This window comes from Thalassophryne amazonica, chromosome 14 (assembly GCF_902500255.1).
Source record: "Thalassophryne amazonica chromosome 14, fThaAma1.1, whole genome shotgun sequence".
NCBI classification, from domain to species: domain Eukaryota; kingdom Metazoa; phylum Chordata; class Actinopteri; order Batrachoidiformes; family Batrachoididae; genus Thalassophryne; species Thalassophryne amazonica.
In genome coordinates this window covers 40,560,639-40,578,628 of record NC_047116.1, presented here as the reverse complement: position 1 = coordinate 40,578,628, position 17,990 = coordinate 40,560,639, and the positions used below count along the sequence as shown (strand labels likewise).

The 17,990-nt window shown below is 40.2% G+C and overlaps 1 protein-coding gene across 1 annotated transcript in view; it reads right to left on the bottom strand.

Moving 5' to 3' along the window:
- vwc2l (von Willebrand factor C domain containing 2 like) overlaps positions 1-6,770 on the bottom strand; it is a 74,500-nt gene extending 67,730 nt beyond the window's left edge. Inside the window, exons 1-2 of the mRNA XM_034186120.1 lie at positions 6,124-6,770; positions 4,909-5,398 (exon numbers count right to left, since the gene is read on the bottom strand). Coding sequence (XP_034042011.1) covers positions 4,909-5,304 — 396 coding nt within the window. The 5' untranslated portion in view covers positions 5,305-5,398; positions 6,124-6,770. The remainder of the gene's footprint in view (positions 1-4,908; positions 5,399-6,123) is intronic.
- Positions 6,771-17,990: the final 11,220 nt, after the last annotated feature.

Sequence of the window (17,990 nt, the reverse complement as noted above, 5' to 3'; positions counted from 1 at the left end):
ACAATCACTCTCATATTTGAAAGTGAGGTGCAGACTGGCACTCACTATCTCACCTGACAAAATTTGATCCGGATCTGATCCGGATTGTAGATTTTGTGGACATTTGAATTTAATATTGAAAAGCCCATTTGGTTTACATTTTGCATTATATCTCAATCGAAGTGTCTGAATCACTCTCATTTGTGACAATGTGGTGCAAACTGGTACTCTCAATGAATAGAGTAAGTTTGATCCCCATCTGATCTGTATTGCAAGTTTTACTGATATTTAATTTTAACATTTTAAAGCACTTATGATCTATATTTTTTTTATATTTTAGCTTATGAAAAGCCACTTCTAACAGGACTTTCACATTCAAATTTTTCCAAGTTAAAAATTTGTAGAATTGGAAACTCGTGCTGGCGGATATTTGTGCTGTATGAGCGCAGTACTCTAGTTTTACCGGTGTTAATACCCAGACTTTTCCAAAGTTGAGAAAAAAAAATTATTATTGTTATTACTGGTACTAGTAGTAACAGAAATACCCATTGGATGGAATGCATAATGCAAAACATAAAAATAGATAATTGCAGTGGCTAAATTGTATTAGTCAGTTATTGAATTGTTTGAAAAAGACTAAACACTGGCCATGGGTGCTGTCACTTTTTTGTGGGAAAGATATGAAAACATCATAGATTTAAATACATGTAAGATCAAAGCCAGTGATACAATTTAAATATGTATTTATTGTCTTTCAGACATCATCTTGCTCGCTATCACATTCACTATGTGACAAAGCCCATTTGTCCTCACACATGATGGCTGTGGCTGCTTTGCGTGGCAGTTCATGTGTTGATGTTTATTTATTTATTTATTTGCTCTTGTGTTGAGGCTTCAGTCCATCAGAGCCACTCGGGCTGCAGCTACTGTGAAGACCCATCATTTTTTTGAGCATTTTATTTCAAATATCTGTAATAACATGGCTTGCTGTGTGGATAATTCCCTGAACAGATCATTGAAGACACCCATGCGCCAGTATTTGCATTAAGTGAAATCATTGTGTGATGTCATTTTGGATGCAAACAGTGTTCACATTTTTAGTAGCTATCAGGAGCGTCATGATGTTTGGTCGTTAGTCAGTGACTGCTGAGGAACTAAGCGTGTCATAATTTGTTCTCATTACAAATATTTGTAATGAGAACCACCGCTCAGCCCACAAAAATATGATGTAATAAACACCCAAATCAAGGTTAGCCTGTTAGCTGAATTTGATGGTGTTATATGGACTGCGGACAAACACACATTAACGGCTTTATATTTAGGATGATGATTTATATTTATTCATTCATTTTGTATATCCCCTTACTTATCACAGGGGAGCTGGAGTCTATCCCAGCAGTCGTAGGGTAAGAGGAATGTTCTATTTTCTGGTTTACTGCAGTCTAGCATTAGAGCTCTCCAACTGGTTCAAAATGCTGCGGCCAGACTTTTGACACGAAGCAGAAAGTACAACCACATTACACCCATTTTGGCATCCCTTCACTGGCTTCCTCTCCCAGTGAGATCAGATTTTAAGGTTCTGCTACTAACCTATAAAATTATTCATGGACTGGCACCTCCCTATCTAGCTGACCTAATTAAACCTTACGTACCGGCCCGGGCTTTACATTCTCAGGGTGCAGGACTACTTTGTGTCCCTAGGGTGAATAAGAAGTCTGTGGGTCACAGAGCTTTCTCTTATCATGCCCCTGATCTGTGGAATGATCTTCCTGCATCAATAAAAGTCAGATTCTGTGGAGACTTTCAAGTCCAGACTAAAGACGCACTTATTTTCCCTTTCATATGGCTAGCATACTGGTAGAGTTTTGCTTTATGCTTTTTACTCTTTTAATTCATTTTATTAGTAATTGGAGCGGGCCGCGGCCTCAACTTTACCTAAACTCTGGGCCTTTTAGTGAAGCTTAGGGCTAGTGGCCGGCGATCACCTTAGCATTTCTTCTGTTTTTCTTGTTGATTAATGCTGGCAAATTATACTGTATTTTTTGTCTTTCTGATGCCTGATTCTGTTTTTTCTCTCTGTTTAAGGTGCAGCTCCATCCAGAGATGGGAGTTGTATTTGTGTTTTCGACTCTCCTGTCCTGTGCACCAACAGCATTTCTTGTATATTCATCCGTGAATTGTTCTGTGAATTGTTCTGTAATTTATGTCTGTGGCATGGCCCAAGCAGAGGGTCACCCCTTTGAGTCTGGTCTGCTTGAGGTTTCTTCCTCAGAGGGAGTTTTTCCTTACCACTGTTGCTTTGGGGGTTAGTAAGGTTAGACCTTACCTGTGTGAAGCACCTTGAGGCAACTCTGTTTTGGCTCAATATATAAATTAAATAAAAAGAGGCAGGATACACCCTGGACAGTACACCAGTCTATCACAGAGCCGCATATCAAAAGACAAGCTCATTCACAAACCTACGATCAATTCAAAGTGTCTAGTTCGCCTAACCTGCATGTCTGGAGGGAACACATGCAAACACGGGGAGAACATGCAAACTCCACATAGAAAGGACCAGGCAGGAATCGATCCTATGACCTTCTTGCTTTGGTGCAACAGTGCTAACCACTGAACCACCATGCTGCCCTATGATTATTATTATTACATCCGCCAAGGATGTTATAAAATCATTGGCGTTTATTTTTTTCTCTGTCTGTCTGTTAGCAGGATTACGTCAAAACTACTGCATGGATTTTGATGAAATTTTCAACACAGATAGATATTAGGCCATGGAAGAGGCCATAAAGTTTTGGAGGTGATCCAGTGTCGCTGATCGAACACTCCCCCTAAAAATCGGTCCCCCTGATGGATTATCACCTTGTTTCTGCTTCAAACTGCACACCAGTCATCATTTATCTCAGCGACAGATATCTAAAGCTTTTGTACAATTATTTCCACATAAATTCAGCATTATTTCATCATTAAAGGCAAGTGATCAGACTGCCAGTCTGCGACACCGGATCCAGATTGTGGATCATGTTTCACTTTGCTTTAAAGGATTGCTGTTAGCAGGATTACATCAAAACTTGTTGACTTGTTTTATGTAAGGCGCTTTGAGACGGCTTTTGCTGTGATTTGGTGCATTATAAGCTAATTAAATTAAATTAAATTAAATTAAATTAAAACTACTGCACAAATTTGACAAAATTTTCAACACAGATACATATTAGGCCACGGAAGACTACATAAAAATTTGCAGGTGATCCAGATCCAGATCCGGATTCTGGTTCAAGTTTCACTTTATATAGGCTTTGAAGGATTTAGTCAAAATGAATTCATGGATTCTCACCAAATTTTCACCACAGATACATAGTAGGCCATGGAAGACTCCATTAAATTTTGGAAGTGATCTGGATCTGGATTCTGGATGAAGATTTCCCTTCATATACACTTTGAAGGATTACTTCAAAAGTACTTCATGGTTTCTCACCAAATTTGCACCACATATACATATTAGGCCATGGAAGACTCCATTAAATTTTGGAGGTGTTCTGGATCCGGATCTGGACTCTGGATAAGATTTCCCTTCATATACACTTTGAAGGATTACTTCAAAAGTACTTCATGGTTTCTCACCAAATTTGCACCACAGACAGATATTAGGGCATGGAAGACTCCCTTGATTTTTGGAGGTGATCCAGATTGGTGGACATCAGAAATCTCTGATTGATCTTGTATTATTATTATTATTATTATTATTATTATTATTATTATTATTATTATTATTATTGATATGAAAATGTTCATGCACCATAATCTCCAGAGTTGTTAAGAAAACTACCTGTAAAAGTGATGATCTGCAGTAAATTCATCAAAGTATCTCAATAACTGTGTAACTGTGTTCTATAAAAGCTATTTTTGTTGTTGCTGTTCAATAACTTTGGTCATGTTATTAAATATTATAATGACACAGACTGTTTGTAGTCATATATTATTGAACATATTTTTAAATTTTGCTGTTGATAATCTGGCGGTGCTAATGTATATGATTGCGGACATGAGAGCCCAAGACACTGGATCTTATTGATGTCCTTATGAAGCACATATTGAATGCTGCACATTTAATTTCACCTGAATGTTACTGTTCAACATGAAATACACACACAAGTTTGCCCAGATTTACAAAGGATCAGTGTCAGAAAATCAAAAGGAAAGATTGGAGTCATCCTTGATGGCATCGTCTATTATTCCTCCCCATCAAAACCCTGTTCATCTTGGACTTCAATTCTTTTTTAACCTAAAATGTGGATAATCTGTCTTGAAAGCAACACCACCACCAGAGCAAACTTGATTATTACTGCCATGCACAGTAACTTGCATCCTTTTTTTTTTCCTCTTCCAACTTCGTAATGGCTCTGCACCCCGCCCATTTTGGGAGGCACTGATACACATCATGGCTGCACTGCATAAATGGCATATGAATGCTTACATAATTTCCACAGGCTCAAAATCCATAATAAAGGTTAAATGATTCTATATCATACTGTATACAATCTACATGCTGATTGTGATTCAATTTAACCTTCTGGAACCTTTAGAGATCTATTCATGTGATGACATTATGTAATTTCCAAGAGCAGGGCTGCAGGTTGTCAACAGGCTTCTATTAAATGAACATATTAACAGGCTGACATTATGCAAGGCACATACTTTGGTTGGATGCAGGCTGTGATTAGAATTTTAACATTTTAATTGTAATTTGCCCTGACTAATCATTGCCAGCATCGCATGCTCCACCATCTTTGCCGACAAGAAGGTCCACATATAATTTGCATAATTTGTTGAACCATTACAGTGAAGGACGATCAGTTAACAATGCCTTCAAGAGTGTTAAAAACATGTTTGCCGATGGTATGAAATAATCACTGTTGGACACCAGGATCTTACCTTGAATTCCTCCAGGATTTTATATGTTTTTCCTCGATACTCGCAAAAGTTTTTAACCTCCTTGCATTCCGGGCAGCATCCATTGTGTTCCACTTTAGTGCACTTGGGGTGCAACTTGGGGCACTCGGGCTGGTCGCATACAGGCCCGTCCTCAGTGCACACGCACGGACAGTTCGAGTGTCCCGGGTAGAAGCGCTCCCCTAGTTTGTAGACAAAGCCACTGTCGTCGACACATCCTTTCCCTCGATAGTCATCGAAGATGTTTTCCCCCGCAGTCCGCTCTGCCTCATCCCCGGGGTAGTCCTCGGGATTAGCCACTGAGGCCGGAGACATGGAACCCAGGGACAAGAGAAGGACGAGGGTGGCCGGAAAGAGAGGGCCCATCCTTATCCACATTCAACGAGACTGTTGCGTGGACGTCATCTCCCTAGGCCCTGGATGTCCTCTCTGGATCCGTCCTGAGCATCATCGTCATCACCATTTGAGGAAATTCTGAAAATGTTAAAAAATAAGAGATTTTGCACACTTACAAAGGCAGAACAACCTCACTTTCGTCCCCAAATAATTTTGCCTATCTCTGTCCTTTGCTGTGTCAAAACTGCAACTCATTCTCAATACACTAGTCATGCCATTTTTTGTTTTTGTTTTTATTAATTGTATATTTTATGATGCATTTTATGATGAAAAAACTTACTTCCATTAAATATATCTAGCCCCAACTCAAAACCCATTGGAGTTACATGTATTTTTGGAGGGAAATCCTGCAGAAAATTAAAATGAGTTCAACCAGACTCTTTTTATTTATTTATTTATTATTTGTTCAATTTATTTACCAAATTTAACCCACGTTTTGCAGCACAGTTTGCCATTCCATATACATTATTTAAAGCGAATCAATAAAATTCAGCTTGTTTTTTCTTTATGCAATTAAAAACTGCAGCCTGAGACAACAGGTAGCCCAGCTATAGGTTTGTTTCCAATGCACCTGACGCCAAATGTTCTCCTTCAACATTTCCACTTCTAATAACCCCGTTTTTTTGCACAATCATCCAGTACCGCGCACACATTTTACCCTAAATGCGCAGGGATTAAAACGCGTCGCCCTCTGACGCGAACCCAGATGAGAATCTGATCTTTCTCCTCGTTTTGGAATCATTCTGTTTGGTGAACGCCGACAAACGAAGCTGGCAACAAGCAGCAGATCGCTGACAACTCACCGCGGTGAACCTGCCGCTGCTCGGTGGCCACAAAGCCCCACGCGTGCGGCAGATAAGGAAAAAGAGTCGTCGGAAACTTCACTTTATCCAGCGTGCAGGGGGGTAAAATTTACGAGGCTGCAGAAAACGTACCACAATCCTCCCTAGTGGTTCGTGAGGGTGATCTTTAGAAGCCGCCGCTTGGAGAGATCGAGTCTCTTTTCCTGCGCAAACGAAGTGGCATCCGCGTAAAAGTAGTGTGTCTGCTTCATTTTTTATTTTTTCAAAAAAATTCCAGTGCGCCTCCAAATGTGGGGAAAAGGTGTAGGAAATCCTTTGGAGAATCCGGAGTCATTTCAGTATTTCCCAGTAATGCAAGTGTGGATTTGGAAAAGCGGCGCATCTGTTAGATCCAGCGGCGGTGTGGACGGCAGAAATCCACGAAGGTGGCGAGGATGAAAAATTCAACTGAAAGGGATTGAAGCCGGTTCATCATCGTTTGGTGAGGAGCAGGAGCAGGAGGGGGGAAGAGGAGGAGGAAGAGGAAGAGGAGGAGGAGAGGGAGGGAGCGCGCTGACTTTCAGCACCTCGGAGAGCGGCTGGCTTCTGCGTCCCGCACTGCACGGTGGCTGCTGCACACGCTGTGTGCACACCGCAAAATCAATCTCAGCCGATGGACGACGATACGAACGACCCGTGTGGGTTCCCACAGCTGGGAGAAAAAAAGAGACAGAGAGAGAGAGAGAGAGCGAGCGAGCGAGCGAGAGAGAGAGAGAGAGATATCAAAATCAAGTCAAAAGATGCTGCGCACTGCGAGTGCTCACAGAAAAAAAGGTCCCGAAAAGGAAGAGCTGCCGAACGCGGTGCATGCGTGCGTACCCGCGTATTTGCGCTGAAGTATCTGCCCACACCACCTGAGCATGTTTTACTGAGTCATTCATTAGAGCTGCAGTTAAGAGGAAATGAAGAAAAAAAAAATCTATTAAGGTGCAAAGCAAAGGAGAAAAGAAAAACTCTGCCTGCTTGGTGCCAAGAAAAACAAAGAAATACAGCACTGGGTTGCAGAGCTGCTTTGTCTTGAAGAAAGTAACCCATAGGGGCCACTCACTGAAACACTAGCAGGGGCGATACTAGAGTTTTTTGTTTAAAAATGGGAGCACGATAGCCCCCACCCCCTTTATATGGAAAACTGATAAGATTATACATACAGGATTTGCTTCATCTTGCACATATATGAATCTTCCACTATTCAATGCTGGCATGGAGCGGGTGTTGGGGAAACCGGAGGCTGAGGTGCTTTTGTTGGCGAGGAAAGCTTTACTGACCTTGACTTTGTAGATGATGCTGTGAGCTTTACAGAATCAACAGAAACCCTGATTTTAGCACTTGAAAAGCTGAGCGAGGAATCAGAATGTCTGAGTTTATGATTGTTCTGGATCAAAATCAAGATCCATGCTTTCAGTGACTTCCATCAGAAGTGGATCTGTATGTGGTGAAAGTGTTGAACTTGGAGAGACATTGACTTATCTTGGCAGTGACATTCATATCCTCTGCCTTTGAGACTGAGAGAGGCATTGGAAGAGTTTATAGAGAGTCGTGAGGTCTCTGGACATAGGTGTTTGGTGATGCCAATATCTTCACAGGAGAATGAAAGCCCAAGTCCTTTGGGTCCTGGTACCTTTTGTGTTACTGTATGGTTGTGAGACTTGAATGCCAACTGTTGACCAAAGGCAATGGGATGTCTTTGGTGCCACTTTGAATACCTTGGGCACCGCCGGAATGCCTTTATTTCAAACAGGTCATTACATAGGAAGACTCAGATGAGGAGTATCACTTGTATTGTGAGGGTAACGTCAACTATGACATTTTGGCCATATGGAGCATTTCCGTGGTCACGATTGAGTATGCATGCCTCAAGTTTGAAGAACCCAGTGGGTGGAGAAGACCAAGGAGATACCCATGTTTTACATGGCTGAGGCATATCCATGGTTACTTTTGAGACGTAGGGATTGACCAGTTGTCTATCTTGGTGGCTGCCATCCAGAACCCACAGCGGTACCATGGTATGGTCAAAGACTTGATCTATACCTAAGTAAGTAAATTTTAATTTGTGCAGCACTTTTACAGGTAAAGGGTAACAAAGTGCTCCATGGTTCTGAATAATAATAACTTCTTTCAGCTTCTCTTTTTCCACTGTGGTGACCCTGGTATGGATCTGCATGTAGATTTGGCACACGTTTTACCCTAGATGCCCTTCCTGACACAACACCACATTACATGGAAAATGGGCTTGGGTGATCTTGAACTAGGAGTATTCTCTTTTGAAAGCAAGAACACTGACTTGGCCACCACAATGCCTCCAGCTTTATGAATAATAAATGGTTCAAAGAAAACTAAAGCAGGTTAAACACCAACTTAAAAGTAAATAAACACAATGCACATTACAAATTGACACATATCAATCCATCATCATCATATCTTATCAGACCAGACTGAGAGCTATGATTTTGCCGATGGTGTGGCATTTTTAGGTCATTATGAATGAATGAATGAATTTATTCAGCACACAGTTCAACAACAAAAAAACCCATGACAAAAAACTCATAACAAAACAACTTTACAAAGATACCGTGTGGCTGAAAGGGTGAGGGCAGAAGCAAAGCTCATAAATGCCTACCCCTTATACTAAAAATTAAATTATATACACACGTTTATACAAGCATGCAACCATAAACACAATTTTCAGAATACTAGCAGACAAACACTGTCACACAACCCACAATCCCAGAAGCAATAACAAAAACAATAACACCAAGTCTTCAATTATAACAAGAAATTTTATAATTCTTGTAATGCCTCCTAAAGCCCACCAAAATACCAAGTACTTTAATGTTGTCAGGGCAGTTGTTCCAGGTGTTAACCCCTTTAACAGAGACACAGTGACTCTTTGCAGTAGTTCGGATCTTCAATTTCTCAAAACATAAAATTCCTCTCAAATTATAACTGTAGTCCCTCAGTTTAAACAGATCCTGGACATGTTGTGACAGCAGTTTATTTTTAACTTTATACATAATTTGTATTGTAATCAACCAAGTCCCAGAATGTTAGAATATGTAAAGAAGCAAACAATGGATTCGTTGGCTCGCAATATGATTTGTTCCAAATAATTCTTATAGCTTTCTTTTGCAATAAAAAATGAATTAGTATTAGTTTTATATGTATTTCCCCAAATTTCAATGCAGTAGGTCATATATGGAAAGAGCAATGAATGATATAAAATAGTTAATGAGTGTTGGGAAATGAAATCTTGCGCTTTATGCAAAATTGCAATGGCTTTTGATATTTCAGATTTAACAAAATGAATATGTGTTTTCCAATGTTTGGAGATAATACAACTTGGAGATAATGGAAATAAATGATTCATATGATTGGTCAATGTCTTCAATATAGACACCACGTCAGCCTTGGTGAAATAACTCTGTTCTAAGATTGGCCATAGATTCCTCAGTTATTTTTCTTTTGAAATTTGAAGTGTCAATATGATCAACTGGCAAGTGGTCACTGATGTCACTGATAAGTAATCCACCCATTAAATTCCCAACAATAAGATTTGTCAATATGTTGTCAATAAGCGTCGAATAACTGAAAAATATTTGTTAGCAATTTTCAAACAGTCCTGAATTTTGGAAAAGTTCATAGGAAGGCTTCTGCTATTAAAATGCATAATAGAGAATGCCCCATTTGTGAAGGAATGTTGCCTGCATTGTTCCTCAGTAAAATAATTACAATGATGATTTCTGTTTTCAAGAAAGAAACAATCTGGATCAATATTATTTTCAATGTTATAGAATTTGCGTTCGGCGTCATCAAAATTTTTTAAATTGAGCTCCTGTGCTGGAGTGAATTTTAAAAACTTAGTTGCCATCATACAAGAAATGTAATCCACAGTTTAAAAATGCAGTTAAGTAAAGTCTGACTTCACAATGTGAAGCTAAATATAGTACAGAATTTTCCAAGATTTGTCCCTTTACAATGGGTGAAACGTCCTCATTCAAAGCATTCTGACTGACTCAAATTTCTGATGCAAAGACCTCTGGCATTTTCAGGTGCCTCCTTTAGTTTGATGAAAACCTTACAATTTGTGACCCAGACCGAATGAATTTTACCGTTTTCTAAAGAGCCTGGCTTTCCTGGCGATGTCTGCATTAGTCTTCGTAAGGTCCTCATTTGTATAAACATTTGTGCCTTTCAGCTTCTTTCCCCATTTCAGCAATTCAACGTTGTGCCTTTTATTTACAAAACGAACGATGATCACAGGAGTAGAAGTCTTATCCCGAGTCGGCAGAGTGTGACATGCTTCAATAATTTCTTTATTAATGACAATGTGCTTGCTATAAAGGAATGCAGTCACCTGTTCCTCTGTTGTTTCCTCATGTCCACCATCATCAGAACTAACTTCCGTAACAGCTTGGGAAAAGTTCTGTGGTCTGATTTTTAGTCCGGAGATGATGACGTCGTTCATTCGCGAGTACTGTTCCAAATCAGACACCCGATTTTCCAGATATAATATTTTCTGTTCCTGTTCAGAATTCTGACATTTTAAGTGTTTAATTTCTCCCAGAAGTTCTGTAATGAAGTGGTTTTGTTTTATCAGAGAAGTCATTTCCATGGGTAACATGTTCATAGACTCTTTTAAGTCCTCCATGTCTTTTTGAAGAGTTTTATAGGCCATGCTGCTTTCGGGACATAGTAGGTCTTGATAGGTTTTCTCTGGGCCCCTCCCCAATCGGACCGGGAGTGACATGTTTAGCCGCATGTTCTCCTTGAATTGCTGGCTGTCTGAGTGGTGTCCAAAAAAATGAGGTGGGCTTCATAGATAATTGGCAAAGCTTCTGGGGAAAACCTGGTCTTGTTAGGAGAGACGGCATCCATCCCACTTTGGATGGAGCAGCTCTCATTTCTAGAAATCTGGCCAATTTTCTTAAATCCTCCAAACCGTGACTATCCAGGGTTGGGACCAGGAAGCAGAGTTGTAGTCTTACACACCTCTCTGCAGCTTCTCTCCCCTGCCATCCCCTCATTACCCCATCCCCGTAGAGACGGTGCCTGCTCCCAGACCACCAACAACCAGTAAAATCTATTTAAGCATAAAAATTCAAAAATAAAAATAATATAGCACCTTCAACTGAACCACAGACTAAAACAGTTAAATGTGGTCTATTAAACATTAGGTCTCTCTCTTCTAAGTCCCTGTTGGTAAATGATATAATAATTGATCAACATATTGATTTATTCTGCCTAACAGAAACCTGGTTACAGCAGGATGAATATGTTAGTTTAAATGAGTCAACACCCCCGAGTCACACTAACTGTCAGAATGCTCGTAGCACGGGCCGGGGCGGAGGATTAGCAGCAATCTTCCATTCCAGCTTATTAATTAATCAAAAACCCAGACAGAGCTTTAATTCATTTGAAAGCTTGTCTCTTAGTCTTGTCCATCCAAATTGGAAGTCCCAAAAACCAGTTTTATTTGTTATTATCTATCGTCCACCTGGTCGTTACTGTGAGTTTCTCTGTGAATTTTCAGACCTTTTGTCTGACTTAGTGCTTAGCTCAGATAAGATAATTATAGTGGGCGATTTTAACATCCACACAGATGCTGAGAATGACAGCCTCAACACTGCATTTAATCTATTATTAGACTCTATTGGCTTTGCTCAAAAAGTAAATGAGTCCACCCACCACTTTAATCATATCTTAGATCTTGTTCTGACTTATGGTATGGAAATAGAACACTTAACAGTATTCCCTGAAAACTCCCTTCTGTCTGATCATTTCTTAATAACATTTACATTTACTCTGATGGACTACCCAGCAGTAGGGAATAAGTTTCATTACACTAGAAGTCTTTCAGAAAGCGCTGTAACTAGGTTTAAGGATATGATTCCTTCTTTATGTTCTCTAATGCCATATAACAACACAGTGCAGAGTAGCTACCTAAACTCTGTAAGGGAGATAGAGTATCTCGTCAATAGTTTTACATCCTCATTGAAGACAACTTTGGATGCTGTAGCTCCTCTGAAAAAGAGAGCTTTAAATCAGAAGTGTCTGACTCCGTGGTATAACTCACAAACTCGTAGCTTAAAGCAGATAACCCGTAAGTTGGAGAGGAAATGGCGTCTCACTAATTTAGAAGATCTTCACTTAGCCTGGAAAAAGAGTCTGTTGCTCTATAAAAAAGCCCTCCGTAAAGCTAGGACATCTTTCTACTCATCACTAATTGAAGAAAATAAGAACAACCCCAGGTTTCTTTTCAGCACTGTAGCCAGGCTGACAAAGAGTCAGAGCTCTATTGAGCTGAGTATTCCATTAACTTTAACTAGTAATGACTTCATGACTTTCTTTGCTAACAAAATTTTAACTATTAGAGAAAAAATTACTCATAACCATCCCAAAGACGTATCGTTATCTTTGGCTGCTTTCAGTGATGCCGGTATTTGGTTAGACTCTTTCTCTCCGATTGTTCTGTCTGAGTTATTTTCATTAGTTACTTCATCCAAACCATCAACATGTTTATTAGACCCCATTCCTACCAGGCTGCTCAAGGAAGCCTACCATTATTTAATGCTTCGATCTTAAATATGATCAATCTATCTTTGTTAGTTGGCTATGTACCACAGGCTTTTAAGGTGGCAGTAATTAAACCATTACTTAAAAAGCCATCACTTGACCCAGCTATCTTAGCTAATTATAGGCCAATCTCCAACCTTCCTTTTCTCTCAAAAATTCTTGAAAGGGTAGTTGTAAAACAGCTAACTGATCATCTGCAGAGGAATGGTCTATTTGAAGAGTTTCAGTCAGGTTTTAGAATTCATCATAGTACAGAAACAGCATTAGTGAAGGTTACAAATGATCTTCTTATGGCCTCGGACAGTGGACTCATCTCTGTGCTTGTTCTGTTAGACCTCAGTGCTGCTTTTGATACTGTTGACCATAAAATTTTATTACAGAGATTAGAGCGTGCCATAGGTATTAAAGGCACTGCGCTGCGGTGGTTTGAATCATATTTGTCTAATAGATTACAATTTGTTCATGTAAATGGGGAATCTTCTTCACAGACTAAAGTTAATTATGGAGTTCCACAAGGTTCTGTGCTAGGACCAATTTTATTCACTTTATATATGCTTCCCTTAGGCAGTATTATTAGACGGTATTGCTTAAATTTTCATTGTTACGCAGATGATACCCAGCTTTATCTATCCATGAAGCCAGAGGACACACACCAATTAGCTAAACTGCAGGATTGTCTTACAGACATAAAGACATGGATGACCTCTAATTTCCTGCTTTTAAACTCAGATAAAACTGAAGTTATTGTACTTGGCCCCACAAATCTTAGAAACATGGTGTCTAACCAGATCCTTACTCTGGATGGCATTACCCTGACCTCTAGTAATACTGTGAGAAATCTTGGAGTCATTTTTGATCAGGATATGTCATTCAAAGCGCATATTAAACAAATATGTAGGACTGCTTTTTTGCATTTACGCAATATCTCTAAAATCAGAAAGGTCTTGTCTCAGAGTGATGCTGAAAAACTAATTCATGCATTTATTTCCTCTAGGCTGGACTATTGTAATTCATTATTATCAGGTTGTCCTAAAAGTTCCCTAAAAAGCCTTCAGTTAATTCAAAATGCTGCAGCTAGAGTACTGACGGGGACTAGAAGGAGAGAGCATATCTCACCCATATTGGCCTCTCTTCATTGGCTTCCTGTTAATTCTAGAATAGAATTTAAAATTCTTTTTCTTACTTATAAGGTTTTGAATAATCAGGTCCCATCTTATCTTAGGGACCTCGTAGTACCATATCACCCCAATAGAGCGCTTCGCTCTCAGACTGCAGGCTTACTTGTAGTTCCTAGGGTTTGTAAGAGTAGAATGGGAGGCAGAGCCTTCAGCTTTCAGGCTCCTCTCCTGTGGAACCAGCTCCCAATTCAGATCAGGGAGACAGACACCCTCTCTACTTTTAAGATTAGGCTTAAAACTTTCCTTTTTGCTAAAGCTTATAGTTAGGGCTGGATCAGGTGACCCTGAACCATCCCTTAGTTATGCTGCTATAGACGTAGACTGCTGGGGGGTTCCCATGATGCACTGTTTCTTTCTCTTTTTGCTCTGTATGCACCACTCTGCATTTAATCATTAGTGATCGATCTCTGCTCCCCTCCACAGCATGTCTTTTTCCTGGTTCTCTCCCTCAGCCCCAACCAGTCCCAGCAGAAGACTGCCCCTCCCTGAGCCTGGTTCTGCTGGAGGTTTCTTCCTGTTAAAAGGGAGTTTTTCCTTCCCACTGTAGCCAAGTGCTTGCTCACAGGGGGTCGTTTTGACCGTTGGGGTTTTACATAATTATTGTATGGCCTTGCCTTACAATATAAAGCGCCTTGGGGCAACTGTTTGTTGTGATTTGGCGCTATATAAAAAAAATTGATTGATTGATTGATTGATTAAAAATGAATCATGCTACTACAGTTCCCAAACACCGAAAGCTAGCTTACTGAAACCAGACTAGCCTAGCTTAGCCTATCCTGCGATGTCCCAGCTTCCCTGCAAGGACAACGGGCTGACTGCTGATGATAGTGGCGCCTCCGATGAGCCGCGTGCCTGGGTTGAGCCTCCAGCAGGCCGAGGGGCCGTTGGCATCCACCGGCGAGCCGCGGTCCTGGCTGGGGCCTCCCACGAGCTGCAGGTGAGGCTAAGATGGCTGAGCTTAGCCTGTGTCATCCCAGCTTCCCTGCAGGAATGACAAGCTGACTGCCGATGCTAGTGGCGGCCTCCGATGCTGCAGCAGGTCCGGCTTACGGCCTCTGGCAAGTCGTGGTCTCGGCTTGTGGCCCCGACGAGTCGCATGCTGTTAATGATCTCCGGCGAGCAGTGAGCCTGGATGGAAACACTGATGCAGCCGTGGACCTGGCCGGCGGACTCCGAACGTGGCTGTGGTCTGTAGTCTGCACAAATGCCAACCGTCTGCTCTGCTGCTTGCTCTCTGGGCTCACTGTTCACATTATCAGAGACATGTATGCTAAAAGGATTTTAATCCATAAGAACACTTAAAAAAATCTGGTTTCCAGAATGTTACAGGCTCCATGGAAATGCAAGAGATTACCAAAACACTTTGGAAATCCAGCCTACAATTTAAATAAGACAATGACACAATGACAGAATATCAACATTCATCATGGGCAACTTTCCAGACACTCTAAGGCTTTCCAAAGGAAGGTCGAATTTTCCAATTATGAGCTCCTTGGATGAATATTTGTGAATGTGAGAAAAGGTCTTTCCTCAGTATGCTGTGCTAATTTAAAAAAAAGGGCAGTATAGGGGTGGGGTGGGGAAGGGATTGTTTCCTTGTCAAACTCCTGATCCAGGAATCAGCACTTGGTGAAACTGAGAAAGCAGAGCTTATGCCACCAAAAGAAGAGTGTCTTCTATCCTGACTGTAGCACTTGTCAGATGTATTTCCACATTTCCACTTGGGTTCTGTCAGAAGGGTGCCTGTTAGTATGTTTTGCAAACAACAGCAGCTATTGTTTTTCTCATCTGATATGTATTGTGTCTGATTTATACGAAAATATGAATGCACTGTCCTTTGTGGTGTGTGTATATATATATATATATATATATATATATATATATACGAGGGTAGGCTGAAAAGTTCTAAGGCTCCCCATGAAGGAGTAAAGCATTAACTGCATTATAGTCAGCCTTAGAACTTTTCAGCCTACCCTCGTGTGTGTGTGTATATATATATATATATATATATATATATATATATATATACTGTCAAACAAACTGCCAAACAAAGGCTCACAGCTCTGGCTGCACAGTAATTTTTGCAGAGTAAAATTGCTGGTATAACATTAAGGCATTAAGGTAAGGTCTAACCTTACCAACTTTTAGAGCAAGCACATAGGTGACAGTGGTAAGGAAAAACTGGTAAGGAAAAAATGTTGAGGAAAAAATCTCAAGTAGACCAGACTCGGAGGGTGACCCACATTGCCCATGGGAATCCATGGACTCTAGATTGGGTAGTGTTTATAAAATAGGCATCTGAAAACAATGGTATTGAATTATGCAAAGTTTCTACAATGATTTGTTATGCATATGAGTACAGAATGTAATTATCTATGTCCATTATTCACTGTTGTTAGATATCCATAATGTCTCCAAAAATATTAGTCCTATCAATGTTCTGTTGTGGAAGCATTCTTCCTTGACCCCAAAAACATAGGCATACCAAATGGCAAATGTCAACTCTTCCCAGTTTCTCAGTGATCGAAGGTACACACACATGCACACATACATGTACACAGAGGCCACTTGGCCATTATAATACAGATGAACATGTGATTTTTTATTTTTAATAAATTAGCAAAAATTTTTTCTCATGTTGTCATTATGGGTTGTTGTGTTTATAATTTTGAGGGAAACAATTAAATGACTCCATTTTGGAACAAGACTGTACCATGTACTGTACCACAAAATGTGTGGTACAGTAAAGTAAAGTGAAGTGCTGTGAATACTTTCGGGATGCACCGTATACGCCCTGTGTACCGCTGTTCCTGGAATCAGTTTGAAGCACTCTAATTAACAAAATGCTTTTGCATTGTTTGTCATGGAGCATTCTGGGAATTTATTGACCTATTTTCTGCCTGACTGAAAACTGGTTGCTCAAAAAGTAAATAAAAAAATAAAAAAATAAAAGCCTGTCTCCCCAAACAACACCGAAGGAAGAAATACACAGATCCTGATTTAGAACATTCTTGTAATGCAGATAAGTTCTCAGACATAAACTAACTCAAGAGTAAACATGCCTCACATGCACACTGTATATGCTGAAGGAATAAAATCTGACAGATATGTCCTTCTCTGATGAGGTGAATCTAGTAAATACCAACCCATATCCCATTTTATTAAATACATTTTTTTCAGGTTTGAGATTGCGTGGATATTGATTGTGCGTAATTGACTGTAGGTCACTTATAGGAAAATATCCTACATATGAATATGTACGCATTAATTTCTGGGTATATCTTGGGCCTAACCTCCTCTGGGTATGATTTCAAAGCACAAACAGTGAGGCAGCTCTATCACAATATTTGTCAAGTGCAGCTCAGCATCACGCTCAGTCTTAATGATATTCAACATCCATGACAAACGCTTTATCTGAGGCACATGACAGTCTCTCCCGCATATTTCCCAGAAAATCTAAAGGCTTAGAGACCAGATTCATAATAAGTGTGAGATATCAATGTTCATACTTTATTATATACAATCTGGGTGCACTGCAGAGTCTATCGGGCTCAATAGTGCAGCAGACTACATTGACGCGGGATCACGCTGGGGTTGGTTATCTTTAAAGGGTGGCAGGTGTTTGAAATGCAGATGCTGGCAGAGCCGCAATCAAAACAAAACCTGTGTCAAGCGGGAGGGTTTGTCAGACAGCTGGTAACGTGTGCCAAGTGCATAATTACTGTGTCAGCTGAAACGTTTAGCAGGTGAACACATTAGGGCAAACTGAGGTTACTTACACTGTTCATTTTTCATAACATTTTCATGTCTTTTTTTTTTTTGCATTTTTCTTAATCCCTTCTATTCTGCTTCCATTCACTTATACATCAAGCTTCATCAAGCTGCATGCTTAGTTTGCAGCCCCTCCTACATCTATCATATTTTCTGGAGTATAACTCACATTGTATTGTACTGTACTTTTTCTGTATCATCAGCTTTTAAATTTTCAATTTTTATGCATTGTTGCCACTCGGGAGGAGCTTGGAGTCGAGCCGCTGCTCCTCCACGTCGAAAGGAGTCAGTTGAGGTGGCTCAGGCA